We start from the raw sequence: 14,265 nt of genomic DNA on the forward strand, positions 1-14,265 counted from the left end.
TATTATCAATGGCGGTTAGCTGGACCTGCCCCGCAGGAGAACCGGGTAACCGAGCGAAATCGAAACATGCTTCACCGGAGCGATATCAGCATCCAAAGAAATGAAATGTTGAATAATGAAAAGTAGGCCGGCCGAGCGCAATTGACACATGTTGGGCTCGCGGTGATCAAAAGAATCACCCGTGTTGTTCCCGCATCGTCTGTTGCGAAAGAGGTGACTTTTTATGCAAAATTTTAATGGTCATTTCGTTCGGTTCCTTTTCCTTTTAACCTGAACAAGCGAGCGGGAGGGTTCGTATAGAGGCAAAGAATCAAGGACAAACTCTGTAAATGGTGGTAGAAAGGAGGGAAAGTCTTCTTTTCTGTAATGCAATCAATTCAGCAACTAATCACCACGGTAGTAAAAGAGAGAGAAAGAGAGAGAAACGGGACATCTTTGGAAGTATGGGGAGTGGTTCAAAGGGAATCTTTTAACGTATATAAAGAAACACAAACGCAAAAGGCAAGCATAAGAGAATGTGTAAAGAATTGTGAAAAAAACACTACTGGAATCTATTATGAACCACACTCACTTATCACACCCAGAACAGAACACCCAGAGAGACACTATACAAACACACAAATCCACAAGCAAACATCAAACCAATGGAAGTAGTTTAATTTATTTGCTAAAGAAACAAAAGAAAAACAATTGAATAGGACGAAAGAGAGAGAGAGAGAAAATGAAAAAAACCTCGAGAAAAATAGAAAGAGAGGGAATGTGTGTGAGTGTGTACGAGAGAATTAGTGGATTCACAAACGAGGGATAGCAGGAGACTACCGACCAACGTCACCAAACACAAGGGCGTTGGAGAATGGTCTGTGTAGAACATGTTGAAAGAGTAGCATAAAAAATTAAATTATAATAAAGCTCTTTAGTGCCCCGGGGGTTAATAAGGGCACAGCGGTTAAGGAACGTAAGCGCAGGCACATATGGGAACCGAATGGTATGGAAGAACCGGTGAAAGAGAGACTCGCGGGGCGTAGCAACGCAGCAAAGATAAAGGATAAAGTGAGGAGCATGTAGCGTGCGTCGCTTCCGGTGTCCATGCGAGATCATCCATATATATATATACATGTATGCCCGCTACACTCGCAAAATGTTTGCGAATCGGGAAACAAGGACGCAAGGTACTACGAACACAGTGCAGGTGAAGAAGAAGAAAAGACGAGAGGCATTCGAATGCAATTTTTGGGTCGGGGAGAGGGAGGGAGGGGGACAAACCGGGTTGCGGTGGTGTAATGGGGGAAAAGAAGAATACCGAATGATGAAAAGAAAAACCAACCAACAGCAAGAAGCAAAAACAAACGAGAGGAAGAAAAAAAAATGTAAGAAATAAACATTTTATTTTGAATCCTATATCGTCCACCTGGTGTGTGTTTCTTCCGCTGTGCAGCGCGAGTCACGCTAACCGCTTGCGCTTCAGCATGATACATCCTTAACAAAAACACAGCAGGCGCCACATTGAGTAGCCCAATAAAACCTTCCTGAACCTTTTTATTATTTCAGAGTTACAACCATTGGAACAATTCGCTGAAAAATGACTTTAACTGAGGAGGCAGTGGCAACCTGATACCTACCGCGCTAAGTCTTTTCAGCAAACGAAATTCAACACACGCGAGTTATTGGTATTCACTGCAAGCATTTGAGTTTTATTAAATAAAAAAATAAGTCTTTGTACGACACTCTCGTCTTTTAAGTGCATTTGGAATGATGGCGCGCGCGTGTGCGTAATTATGTGTGTGGAACTGTGAACAAATTCCTAACTAAACTGCTAATGACTAGCTTCGTGTATCACTCCAAACCCAGGTCGTCGTCGTCATCTCACTCTCTTTCCGGATGATGGTTCCGACAAACTTGGCTGGTTTGGTTCGCTGCTATTTGATACGCCGTACCTCAATGCGGTACAGAATCAAACCGAACTGGTGCACCACCGAGGAGAACTGCTTCAGCATCCGGGTCACCCCGAAAGGATTCTGCTCATCGTCGCGCGCATAGATCGGACAGGTTTCATCGAGCTCGTCCACATCCGTATTGATGCCGCATGGATGCTGACCGAAAACCTTCGGCATCGCTTCCGTAGAAAGGTGCGGATAGAAGGCCCGCACCTGACTGTGCTTGATGAGTGCGCTGGTACGGTTCTGGAAGATATCGTTCAACTGCTCGGACAGGCTGGACGGAATGGCCAGATACAAACGGTAGCGTTGCCCTGCACTGATCGAACGCATCTCGCAGACATCGACGAGCAGCTTCAACTTCCGGTACAGTTGCTCCAGGTCGAGCGAACCATACTCGTACAGAAAGAACTGCTTCTTCCGGCGATACTTTTGCCCACTATCTGGGCTAATGAGCAGGGTTTCCGTGCTCGGCAGACCGAGAAAGCACTGAGGCATACTGTAGATGTGGCTCGTGACAACATGCAGATGGACGTCGGCCGAACGGACGTCCACCTGACGGCTAAAGTAATCGGCCATCTGATAGACCCCGCCCTGGTGCAGAAAACCGTAAAACAGTGTCAGCACCACGTTGGCGGTGTACCACAGCTTCAGCAGATACTTTGGACTAACCGAAGGACCGAGCACGTTGTGGTAGAGGAAGTCTTTCAACCTGGACGGCGCTTTGAATGGATAGCTCGCAGCAAGGCCAGCCTGCAGCTTAGGTGCATGCAGTAGCACCAGTGGCACGGTAATCGGTATCAAGAAGCGTGCCTCTTGATGGTTAATCAGCGAAAGGCAGATGATGGGAAAGAATATGGCCGACAGCATCAGTCCGACGAAGGATTGCGCCCTGGGCAAGCTGGTGTACTCGTTGGCGGCGAAGCTGCAATGAAATCCTTGGCATGAGGAACCATAGGGGAGAACAACAGGGCACGCTCGCGAGAGAAACTTACCGATAGATCATAAGAAGCAGCGACAGGATGGCAATCACTCCGAGCACATTGTAAAGAAGCGGAATGTTTACGAGCAGGTGCGTGTAAAACGGATGCACACCATGCTGGCCGGTGTTTTCCGATACAATGTTGTACCGGATAAAGTTGACTGGCGTGACGACAAAGTTATTGATTCCAATGTCTTGCCGTTCCAGCTCAGCCAGCGTTAGGTAGCCGTAGTAGATGGAATCGATCAGGATACACACGATCAGTGCCGGTAAGGCAGACAGTACGAAGATGAAGATGCGCATATTGAAATCAGTAAACGATACTGTCCGCGTTCCCATTCCACGTAGCAGCCAGTGAAAGACGAGTGGCATACCGAACAGTAGGAACGTTGGCCGGTTAAACACCCCTACCACGCACAGCGTTGCCATTACGAAGCAATGGTTGAGGGAGTGTGAAGGTAGCGACATCTTGAGCTTGTAGAAACGGACCTTTTCGACCGTGCGCTGAGCGGCACGATACTTTTCCTCTAGAAATTCCCGCTGGTAGATAATAGTGTTGGAATGGATCATGCAATCGCTCACGATGTACAGCAGCAGCGAGCACAGTGCCATCTCGATCGAATTGGAGAACGTGTGCGTTGCGTACACCAGCATCACGTACGAGCTGGCGAGCGTCAGTAGGCGAAACTGGTATTGCAGCCCGTACGAACGACAGATGCGATAGACGCTCCAGTCATTCACGAACGAAAGCGTCACCATTAGCAGGCGGGGAAAGACGAGCGTTACGTAGCTACCGCGCAGGTTAAGGCCGAGAAAGTAGTTGGTGTACATAGACAGAAAGCGCAAGCAGGAGAACGGAATCTTGAGCCCCAGGTAGGAGACCGCCATCGAGCGCACCGGAAAAGTGCTGTTAAACTCCCATGATCGTGTCACCTCCAGTCCATACTCATCGCCTACAAAGTGAAGCGCAGGAAACGGATTAGCTTATGGCACCGGTGATGTGGCCAGTCCAGGCTATTCTCACCTGCGATGATCTCCACCGATTGGAAAAACTCGTCCGGATGGAGGTAGCCGAGCTGCGGCACAAATACGAGCACAATGCGCAGGAAGCACAGGATGAAGTAAGACACGAGCGATGGATCCTTTGGTTTGATGGTTTTGAATTGCATATTATTTTTAGGCCTCTTGGAGTGGGCGCCGGCGTAGATCGAATTTTTAGGCAAAGAAAAAACTTTGCGCGGTTTCCTGATAGCTATTTCTGGGTTCAAAACAAGAACATCAGGATTATTAGACAGTCTGATAACTACTTCGGTGGAGGATACTTACTGCACAGATACGGATTTTCCTGATGTTAGTTGTTATGATTAGACACAATCTTTTCGTTCCATTTGGTAGGTAAACTGTATAACAAAAGGCTTTACGAAGATGGTGACTAGAAGAAGCGGTTGTCGATCAGCGGTTGATTTTCGGTTCCGGACCTCAGCCGTGGATGATTGCGGGTAAATGTTGTCTCTTACCCTTTCCTGACCTACTTCTCAAACTAGAACGACGGCGCGAGTTGCAGACTAGTTGAGTTTGCTCTTATCGTGCACGAAACAGCCCGTAAGTGATAAGAATTCACTACTTTTTGCAAAGGGGAACCGGGATTTTTTTTATAGATTTTAACAACAACAAAAAGGCGTAAACAGTGGAGAAGAAGATAAGAAGAAGAACGCCCATGCAGCATATGATCCACGCAGCAAAAGAAAACCCCCATTTTTGAATAGGTCGTTACTGGTGCGTGGTTTTGAATGGCGGATTTTTTTCGTTAATAATACTTTATTTCATTTATTTTATTATTAGGCGATAACGGCTCTAGCCGCACTGTAAAACATGGTTAACACGATAAGAATGCTGGACAGCACGTCACGGGATGCAGCTGAACGATGCTGCCTGGCTTTATCGATGGTAGCGGTAAATTCGTTGAAGTAGTTGTTCCGTTCTACACTCGTGTGATCTATTTTCAGATACGGGCCATTGAAGTCTGTCGTAAACAGAAAAAGATAACAGCTAAACATTCAACTATGCATCAAGGCTACGCGAGCACGGGCCTTACGTGTTACGGGACCCCAACTATGAGTCAGCTGGGGTGCTGTGGGTACTCCACGCGTGGCAAACGATGTCCATAGGTCGACCATCATCTTGGCCATCTCGGTGTCTTGCTGATTGAGCCGCTGACCTAGTGGAAACAGATAGAACAGATCTTCCGCATGGAAAGAGTTGTTTGGATATGGATACTGAAGGTCCTGATTGGCCGAGAAGTTGTAAATCGAAGGGGTGCCACTGTAGTCGAAACTGTACAGATACACTTGTCCTACGTTTGCGTGTGCAAAGCGTGTCACATCCTGCATTACCGGGGCTTTGATGGCCAAGTTACCGCAGATCTGCAGACGAAAAAGAGGAGGTCCCTATAAGCTGCTAATAAGTTCCATCTTCGCGGTTTGGTCCGTACATCAACCAATGCTGGTAGCAGTTCGGTGAAGTTGGCTCGATCGATTTCGGTCGTGAGGAAGCTGTTGAACAGCTGATACCAGGTACTGGCACCATCGTACGACATTGAACCGAACCGTTCGTTGATGGTTTCGACGAGCTGGAACAGTTCCCAGGATGTCCTGATGTTGGCCGGATCATAGGACAGTCCGTACCGATAGACGGCTTCCCAGAACATCAGCCCCTCCTGCGAGGTAGTGCCAGCTATCAGCTCAACATGGCTGATCGCGTTCCGAGCGAATGTTTTCGGGTGTTTTGGCATAAACGGCGAAGCTTCACCAATCACGATGCACGCGCCTGCAACGTCCGGATAGCCCGTAATGTTGAACTGTGCGTTCTGGAATGTTAATTGCAGTAAAGTCAATGGTTGCTAATCGCCAACACGCACACACACACCCACACAGCTTACCTTGTGATCGTTGTAGGCCTGCATCAGCGAAAGAGCGGACACGGAACGGAGACAATCCTCCATCGATTCCGCTGGACGATCGCACCCGACGCGCCGTGCGATGTCCATCGCTCCTTCCTTCGGTGATCGACAGGTGGCCCAAGGGGCAAAGATGGAACCGGACTGAATGATCGCACGGCTGAACAGTGTATCGCGCACCAGGGGACTGTAAAGCAGTGCCGATACGGCCGCACCACCAGCAGACTCGCCAAACACGGTCACCTGCGAACTATCACCCCCGAAGAACCGTATATTCTGCGAAACCCACTCGAGTGCCATGATCATATCGAGCATACCGGCATTGCCCGGAATGTTGGCTGTACCGGTTGAGAGAAATCCAAGCGGCCCTAACCGATACTGGATGACTACGAGCACGATGTCCTTCTCGAGCAGATACTCTGGTCCGTAATCAGAGGCACCACCCTCTGAAAATGCCCCGCCATGTATGTACACCATCACCGGTCGGCTGTCAGTCGTCTGCAGGAAGTAAGATCAAGTTCAAAGATTACGAGCGCTGATAAAATATTGCGAAGGAATTGTTCGGAGCTACGGCTAGAACTCTCGTATGTCTCTCTGCTCTATGGTCTGGTTTCTGGTTATCTCTAGTCAAAGCACACGCGCCTCTAGTCTCGTACTCACACTGTGCGTGTACACGGAGAGGGTGAGGCAGTCCTCGGACGTAACCATGTCGCCCGAGGTGACGTTGTTCTGTCGCAACTGTGGACAGGGGCGGCCGGGTAGAGCAGCATTGAACACACCGCTCCACGGTCGAACGGCTATCGGAGCGCGGAACCGCTGCTGCCCGACCGGTGCCTCAGCGTAGCGTATGTTGTGGAACTTGGATATCTCCCGATCCGTCCACGCTGTGCGGCCACGCGCACCTTGTACCGAACCGAGTCCATCAATCACCACGATCGGGGTGTTCTGCTGACCGCTAACACCGAACTCTAGCGATATCAGCCACAGCACCACGGAGAGCTGCCCGATAATGGTCCACTTTGAGCACATTTCACTGAAATCTTTTTCTGGTGTTTGGTGGGAGGATGGCGATGTGGTCTGCACACCGTGCACTACAATCACTGACTGATCAAGCCCGGGGACAGGTGGAGGTCCTTTTTATAACCTCAGCTCTAGCTCCAGGAATTTGTCTTGCTGCTCATTGGCCATCGAACGTCACGGATGGACAGGAATGACGATAAACGATGTTCGATGGATAGAAATAGATAGGGGCGGGGAGAGTGAAGAGTATGTCCACCGTGGAGTCCCGATATGATTCCTCCGTTACGACTGATTCCTCCGATATGATTCCTCCGTCAGACGGATCGATTAACCATCTTGCCGGATCGATGTTTAGTTGACAGTGAATTGAGTAATCGAGTGCTAGTAGGCGTTGCTTGCCTCTCGACGTAATGGGAACATGTGACTTGCATCAATGAATCACGGTCATCAGACCTCCAGTCCAGGGCCAACAATTTAGAACCAGAGAGCAGAGAGGCCATCGGGATGATGACGTACATGCTCTCGGAGGCAATACTTACGTTCTGCGTGAAGACGGACAGCGACAGACAGTCTTCGGCTAATGGGCCATCCGAGATGTTCCGACCAAGCTGTGGACAGGGCCGCCCGGGAGCGGACGCGTTCATCACACCTGGCCATGGGCTAACGCGAACCGGTGCAAGAAACCGGAGCGGTCCGATCGGTGGTACTGCGTACTTAATGTTGAAGAACTGATTAAAAGGACGGGCCGTCCAGGCACCGTAACCGATGGTACCTTGTACCAGCCCCAACCCTTCGATCGCGACAAGCGGATTTTCACGATTTTGTGCTATAACCAATTCAGCCAAGAGAGGTAAAATTGCGACCACAATTGGAATGCGGAAACTGCGATTGAGCTGCATTGTGCCGTGTTGTGTTCCACGAGGTACTGATAGGGCGATGATGGCACGAGGTTCCTTTTACCGAACGCTGGCACTACCCTATCTTCCCACTTGAGAGATGTCGTGTCACGATACCGGCGTACCAGCATGGCAGCATGATAACGCGTGCCATCTTGATATAAACTGCATAAATAGCTACGCGTCGCGTACCAATGTGCGCCGTTATGACGCGCAGGATTCGCACGGATGCCGATTTCACGTTCGGATGATAGCGCATCAATCAGCATTTGATTGATATGCAGACGTGCCTGAAAGCCTGCTTATGAATGTTACTGCACACGGGATAGCACCACTATCTAGCAACCCATGGAAATAGGGTAACATTATTTTGAGATTTCACATTGAATTTCTCACAAGTTTTATCGAAAACCATTTAACACAATTTTGGTTTCTTAATCTCCATCATTGGCATAACGTGCCCGCTTCGCACTGTTCACCTTTAACACGCTCAACGATTCCAGTACCCCTTCGTTGCTTCGGTAATACTTCATGATCCCCTGCATGCCAGCGTAGGTGCGCATTTTCTTCTCCATCTTCGTCAATTCACCGAACGTTTGCCACAGATACTCCTCATCCTCGTCCTCCTCCTCGCAATCGGCAAAGTTCAGGTAGACTCGGGAGGCTTGCATCTGACTGGGAATGGTTTCTATTTCGCACGATGGGCACGGTTTCTTCATATGTCGGAAAAAGGCCGTCAGGCAAACGGTGTGATAAAGACGAGCGCAATGGCTAAGGACTACGTCGTCCTGCAGCAAACCGCCACAAATGGAACACTCTAAGAACATGCCGGTGATTGTTGTTAAACAGATGGCCCAAAAAACCCTAGGATCACTTTGATTCAACAGCTAGCGCGTTATGCGTGGCCAGGCTACTAGACCTTGTTACACATATAGACTATATTGATAATTTTATTGAGTGCATATTGCTCCACCTGTACGATCACTACAACCCGCCATTCTCCGTGACTCATTTGGTGCCATTTACCACTGGATTCCTTTAAAGTTATTTATGGTCGAATGTAATTGATTGAGACAGTTAAAGATACATTAATTTGCGATTGATCGTGCCTGCTGTCTTATCAGCGAACGATGATTTATGCTGAGGTGCGTATAATCGATAAGAGCAGCACCGATATGAAGGCGCAAACTGTACCACTCGCCGGTGCCAGTGCCTTACCGGCGGCCGAACGTTGATGAACGGTGGCAGTATACTCATCGTAGAAGTTTGTGCCGACCGTGGCCGGTTTGTTGATATGAAGGTACGGTCCGGTAGGTCCTATGCGGGGAGAGCGGTTAAAGCTTTGTAACAATAAAGATATGAAGACGCGCACCGATACACACCTGTTACCGGTGGCCATGTTGGCACACCGCGGGAAGACGATGGAACTCCGGTGAGGGCGAAAGAGGTCCACAGATCCACCATCGTTTCCGACATTTCCGTGTCGGCTGCGTTCAGGTTGGAAGATTCCGGTGGATACGGGAACAGGTAGAGATTATCGTCGGAATGATGGGCACCACCGGTGAAGGGATAATGTTCCGTTGGTGCACCGTAACCGAATCGAGTGTGCTGGCCCCGGTAATCGAAGCTGTACAGAAACGTTGGCTGTTCGCTGTAGCGCACATTGGCCTGGACATCTCGCAACACTGGCGCCTTGATGACGATAGTACCTGCGATCTGGAGGAAGGAGAGATTTCAGTGCGATCATGATCCTCGACACGCGTTTGATCGGAACCTACATCGATGAGTCCATCGATAAGCCGAGTAAAGTTTCCACTCGCCAGATCCTGCTCGCTAAAGAGGGATTCCACTTCATATCCTGCCAGCGCTCCACCGTGTTCATCGATACCGAAGATCCGGTTGACGGTGTCGATCAGATCGAACTGGTTGAACGTCCGGTTCTCGATCACTCCCATTCCGAGCAGCATATCGTACACGCCCGTTAGCATAAACGATCCGTCTTGCTTCGTTACACCGGCCATTAGCCGAATGTCTTTGCGCACTTTTCCGGCTCGGATGAGATCGAACGGTGCCGCTGGCAGGAAGTTTGATGGTCCTCCAACGACCATACCGCAGCCGCCGATATTGTTGATGCCCTGATACTGCATTCGATCGAGCTGGAAAGAGGAGCATCGCGTTACTCTACAAATCATTTATAAGCCCTAGAGCGCTGGTTACCGAATGCTTATCGAGTGCCTGGAGTAGCTTAACGACCGGTAGCTCCTGAAGACACTTTTCGATATCCTCGATCGGTCGCACCGTATCGCAACCCGCATACCGTGCGATCTCTTTCGCATTATCCAGTGGATTCGGATCGATGGTCCAGGAAGCGGTCGAGCCACCGGACTGTAAGATCGCCTGTTGAAAGAGCTGCGGCGTCGTGCGTGGACTGTACAGCAACGCACTGATCGCTCCGGCACCGGCCGACTGACCGAAGATCGTTACATGGCTTGGATCACCACCGAAGTCTGCAATGTGATCCTGAACCCACTGGAGGGCAAGCAAAATGTCCAGCATGGCCGCATTGCCCGGGATGGTCGTGGTCATTGTTGAGAGGAACCCAAGGGCACCGAGTCGGTACTGGATGGCCACCAACACGATGTCACGCTCCAGCAGATAGTTCGGTGGATGATCGGCCGCTTTGCCAAGGTAGAACGAACCACCGTGAACGTAGACCATTACCGGACGCTTCGCTGTTATCTGTACGAACAAACGGCCATTATCTGAGCATCGCTTCAAAGCGCTTTAACAGGAAGGGCAAACGAGACCGTTACTTACGTTCTTCGTGTAAACCGAAAGCGAAAGACAATCCTCGATCGCAGCGGTGAGCTCTGCCGGTGGTAGCTTATCCGTTATTCCCGGCTGGGGACAGGATCGCCCTGGACTTGAAACATCTTTCACTCCACTCCAGGGTGCCAACGGGATGGGTTCCCGGAAACGTCGCTGTCCAACTGGTGGTTCCGCGTACGGTATGTTGAAGAACTGTAACACTTGCTGCTCCGTTCTTGCAGTGACGGTCTCCGATCCGGACACGGATCCGAGATTACGGATCTGTACGGTTGCCCCATCGGTCGGTAGCGAGAGGCCACACCAGAAGCACGCTAGCAGACCCAACCAAACCACTGTCGACGCCATCTCTCGTCGAGGGTTACCACGGAATGACCGTTGAACGGCGCTGCTCAGCGGTAACGCGAAAGATAAAACCGAGATAAGAACTTATAATGCGTGCAATATATCGGGTCGACGATGACGATGATGGTGACAAATTGGTTAAGCCTATATATAGGCCTGTACAGAGATAACACGCTGCCAATCAATCAACCGGCACCGATACAATCCAGTCCGCGAAGACCACCTCCTTCCTGCGATATCAATTCACTCGTTGTGATAGGATCCTGCGTACCGACACTTTTATTACCGACGTACCGTATTCTCACCGGTATGCAAATCGCAACCGCGTAGACCCTGATAAGCACTGCGGGAGTTTGCTCGCCTCGTTTCTCTAATGTTCACCGCGACACTATGATGCCATCCATCTTAACGATGATCATTTGAGAGGCAGTTTTTGCACGATCACTTTCGGTGGTGTTGGTTGATGCGCGTGAGCCAGGGCAGGTCGTAACTGGCACAAATTCGGGAAACCTGTTTTTTCGTTGGCTACCTTTTTTGTCGTGCAAACACGATGGTGGCGGTTTTTTACGGCGACGATCGTTTGTTTGATCACGTGCGAACTACGAAGGTGAGGGTTTTATCTTGGGGGTGGGTTTGGAATAAATACATAAATAGGCGGACAGGTGGACGAAATGGTTGGTTGAATGAACTGCGTGCACAATTTATTGTGAAAAAAGACGAGTAAAAATGTGTTTTTTTCAAATCTTCTTTGCACTCGAGTATGTCGAATGTCGACAATGAACAGCAGCGACCTCTAGCGACCGCAACTCGTAAGTGGGTCAAGCAGAACAAAAGCAATTTTTTAAAACTAGTTCCATATGCAAATTTAGTTGATTTAGTATCACTGCCTTCTTTCGATGAATAAAAAAAAGGTTATATTTATTTTAACAGAATATTTCGGCAAAACGGAAGAATAGCCCCCGTGAACTTTTTATCGTTTTTTTCGGGCGAAAGTTCATTTTAATTATCGCCGACTTTTCAACCCACCCTTGTATACGTTCCTAAAACGATAAAATTCAACATGACAGAAAGAGATGTAGCTAGAAAAGAAAGAGAAAGGGCTCACTTATCGATCAGCTGTTTCGTCCCAAACGTACTAAATGTATGAACAACATAGCGCATGTTTAAACCACTGGAGTGAGAGAGATAATCATATTACGCTCTGCCGTTCTTTCACAGCATGGTCGCTTTGTTGGTAAACAAAGCATGCGCAACGATGATCATGTGGAGCGTTTCTCATGGAATTAATTGTAATAATTTCAACTCTATTCATTGTATTCCGACAAAATGGAAAAGCGATGGGAGCATGCGCTTAAGCTGGAACACTGCGTCCAACCAGCAGCTGCTAGCTCCGCTATACTCGATGCTGAAGCGCAACACCGTTCTACAAGAGCTTTGGTTGACGGTGAGGAAAACTTTAAAACGAAAATAAGGATACTTAGAAGGACGGGGAGGGATTGGAAAACACTTCTGAAATGATAAACAAAAGTCTATTGCATAAAATGCCTCCTCATCCCTCTGATAATACCTTAATTTATGTTTTGAAGTCTTAATCCCGTGAACAAAACAACACTCACGTGATAGCAGTTGTTAATAGTGGGTATTTTTCGAAAGAATCATAATTTACACGTCGTGTATGTTGCTGCGTGCCCGTTGGATTTGAATTTGAGTTTTCAAAAATCTTCGCCTCTACTTTAAATTCGCCTGTCGTGAGCTATTGTTGTGCCGTTCTTTCAAAGTTTGGTCTTTCTCTTTCTGGCGCATTTGGTAGGTTGACTTTTTAGTAGAGTTGCCAACATATAGCGGCGAAATCCCACAATGACAGTTAAGCGAGAAGTTCACGGGGGCTATTCTTCCGTTTTACCAAAGTCTCGTATAGTTGGTCCTAAAATTTGCTTCGTTTGTGGAAATTTCCGTAAAATGTACGACCTCAAGGTGGCCATCTGGCTGCTACGGCGGGTTCGTGTTAGTCCCGTTAATTTTGGGCCATCCCAGCGATGTTTAGGCACCGCACACTCCGCGGAAAACGGTAGCCAGCATGCGGAATCGAAACAGGCAGCGGCAACTAGCAGCGGCAAAGAAAAACTCATCAAGGTGGCTATGATTGGGATGCCGAATGCGGGCAAAAGCACTCTTATCAACCGGCTCATCGATCAACGGGTAGGTTGGAGTCGATTTAGATTATTGATTTTGAAAAGAAAAGTACCTGATTGCGCCTCTTATTCCCGTTTGCAGGTTTGCCCGGTTTCGGCGAAAGTACACACGACCCGGAGGGTATCGAAAGCGATCCACAGCCGCTCGAACTCGCAAGCCGTCCTTTTCGATACGCCCGGACTGGTGGGCAACCGGGAAATCAAGAAACATCAGCTCGATGCACACTTCGTGTCCGCGTGCCGGCACGCGATCCAGCACTCCAGCCTAATCGGGGTGGTGCACGATGTGTCGAACTCCTGGACTCGCCACGCGCTCAATCCGGTGCTGCTGCGCGTGCTGGAAGAATACTCCCATCTGCCCAGCTTTCTCATCCTGAACAAGATCGATACGCTGAAATCGAAACGGATTCTGCTGGACATCGTCAAGAACCTTACCTGCAATCGGGTGGAAAGCATTCGTGACTATGTGCCGGTGAGGCGGCGCAATAAGCTGGCCCCACTGGCAGGACAGGAGAAACAGGCGCAGGAACCAGCATCATCATCCTCGGAAGCACCGGTACAGCAGGCTGAAGGATGGCCACACTTTACGGAGATATTTATGGTGTCCGCACTTACGGGCGATGGGCTCCGTGATGTGATGTCGTTCGTGCACGGGAACGCGAAGCTGCAACCATGGGAACATATGGCCGACGAGCATACGGATCAATCGCCGGAGCAGCTGATTACGCAGAGCGTCCGAGCACGGTTGTTGGATTTTATGCCACAGGAGATACCGTACCTGCTGCAGACTGAGCTGGAGTTTTACGAGGTCGTCGGTGGTCGAGTACTGACCAGCGTCGTGGTGACCTGTCCTAGCGAGCGGATTGCACGGTTGGTTTGCGGCGAATCGAATGGAAAGCTGCGTCAAATCAACGAACAGGTGACGTCGGATCTGATCGAAACGTTCGGCATGCCGGTACTGTTAACCATTACGACGCTGGTTCGTAGCAAGGAATCAAAGGCGTAAAACTGGAGGCAGAGAGAGAGAGATGGTGTTGCGGTTAATTAGTGACAATGTGAAACGAGAACATACAATAAAGATAGAGTGGAGATAATGAAGTCTCGCGTTCTTGCT

The 14,265-nt window shown here is 49.2% G+C and overlaps 4 protein-coding genes across 9 annotated transcripts in view; 2 read left to right on the top strand and 2 right to left on the bottom strand.

Annotated features, from left to right (window-relative positions):
- The window catches only part of LOC125956108 (single-stranded DNA-binding protein 3), a 41,307-nt gene extending 40,070 nt beyond the window's left edge, over positions 1–1,237 (top strand). For all 6 annotated transcript variants that reach the window (XM_049687665.1, XM_049687666.1, XM_049687667.1 and 3 more), the window contains one exon: positions 1–1,237. This exon is cut by the window's left edge and continues 1,760 nt beyond it. The gene's annotated coding sequence lies outside the window, so the exon portion shown is untranslated.
- Positions 1,238–1,669: 432 nt separating this feature from the next.
- Positions 1,670–4,122, bottom strand: LOC125956077 (GPI mannosyltransferase 4). Its single transcript, XM_049687592.1, has 3 exons — positions 3,941–4,122; positions 2,930–3,869; positions 1,670–2,859 (listed from the first exon to the last, which is right to left on the bottom strand). The coding sequence occupies exons 1-3, from the start codon at positions 4,083–4,085 to the stop codon at positions 1,917–1,919; spliced, it is 2,028 nt and encodes a 675-aa protein (XP_049543549.1). The 5' UTR covers positions 4,086–4,122; the 3' UTR covers positions 1,670–1,916.
- Positions 4,123–4,721: 599 nt separating this feature from the next.
- LOC125953249 (uncharacterized) lies at positions 4,722–11,368 on the bottom strand. The gene is made up of 11 exons (XM_049682702.1): positions 10,606–11,368; positions 10,006–10,527; positions 9,567–9,944; positions 9,171–9,504; positions 8,930–9,105; positions 8,261–8,501; positions 7,432–7,817; positions 5,855–6,370; positions 5,408–5,782; positions 5,012–5,339; positions 4,722–4,939 (listed from the first exon to the last, which is right to left on the bottom strand). Exons 1-11 carry the CDS (start codon positions 10,960–10,962, stop codon positions 4,755–4,757), a joined length of 3,798 nt encoding a protein of 1,265 aa, XP_049538659.1. The 5' UTR covers positions 10,963–11,368; the 3' UTR covers positions 4,722–4,754.
- Positions 11,369–12,726: 1,358 nt separating this feature from the next.
- On the top strand, positions 12,727–14,235 carry LOC125956112 (GTPase Era, mitochondrial). Its single transcript, XM_049687673.1, has 2 exons — positions 12,727–13,158; positions 13,234–14,235. Exons 1-2 carry the CDS (start codon positions 12,817–12,819, stop codon positions 14,155–14,157), a joined length of 1,266 nt encoding a protein of 421 aa, XP_049543630.1. The 5' UTR covers positions 12,727–12,816; the 3' UTR covers positions 14,158–14,235.
- The last annotated feature ends 30 nt before the right edge of the window (positions 14,236–14,265 follow it).

The sequence above is a fragment of the Anopheles darlingi genome, chromosome 3 (genome assembly GCF_943734745.1).
Source record: "Anopheles darlingi chromosome 3, idAnoDarlMG_H_01, whole genome shotgun sequence".
Taxonomy (NCBI): Eukaryota; Metazoa; Arthropoda; class Insecta; order Diptera; family Culicidae; genus Anopheles; species Anopheles darlingi.

Coding starts and splice junctions, on each gene's coding strand:
- LOC125956077 (XM_049687592.1), bottom strand. CDS start 4,085: ATGCAATTCAAAACCATCAAACCAAAGGATCCATCGCTCGTGTCTTAC. Junction 3,870..3,940: donor ATCGGTGGAGATCATCGCAG/GTGAGAATAGCC, acceptor TTCACTTTGTAG/GCGATGAGTATGGACTGGAG. Junction 2,860..2,929: donor CTGCTTCTTATGATCTATCG/GTAAGTTTCTCT, acceptor ATTTCATTGCAG/CTTCGCCGCCAACGAGTACA.
- LOC125953249 (XM_049682702.1), bottom strand. CDS start 10,962: ATGGCGTCGACAGTGGTTTGGTTGGGTCTGCTAGCGTGCTTCTGGTGT. Junction 9,945..10,005: donor AGGCACTCGATAAGCATTCG/GTAACCAGCGCT, acceptor TCCTCTTTCCAG/CTCGATCGAATGCAGTATCA. Junction 5,783..5,854: donor AGGCCTACAACGATCACAAG/GTAAGCTGTGTG, acceptor TTAACATTCCAG/AACGCACAGTTCAACATTAC.
- LOC125956112 (XM_049687673.1), top strand. CDS start 12,817: ATGACAGTTAAGCGAGAAGTTCACGGGGGCTATTCTTCCGTTTTACCA. Junction 13,159..13,233: donor ACCGGCTCATCGATCAACGG/GTAGGTTGGAGT, acceptor TCCCGTTTGCAG/GTTTGCCCGGTTTCGGCGAA.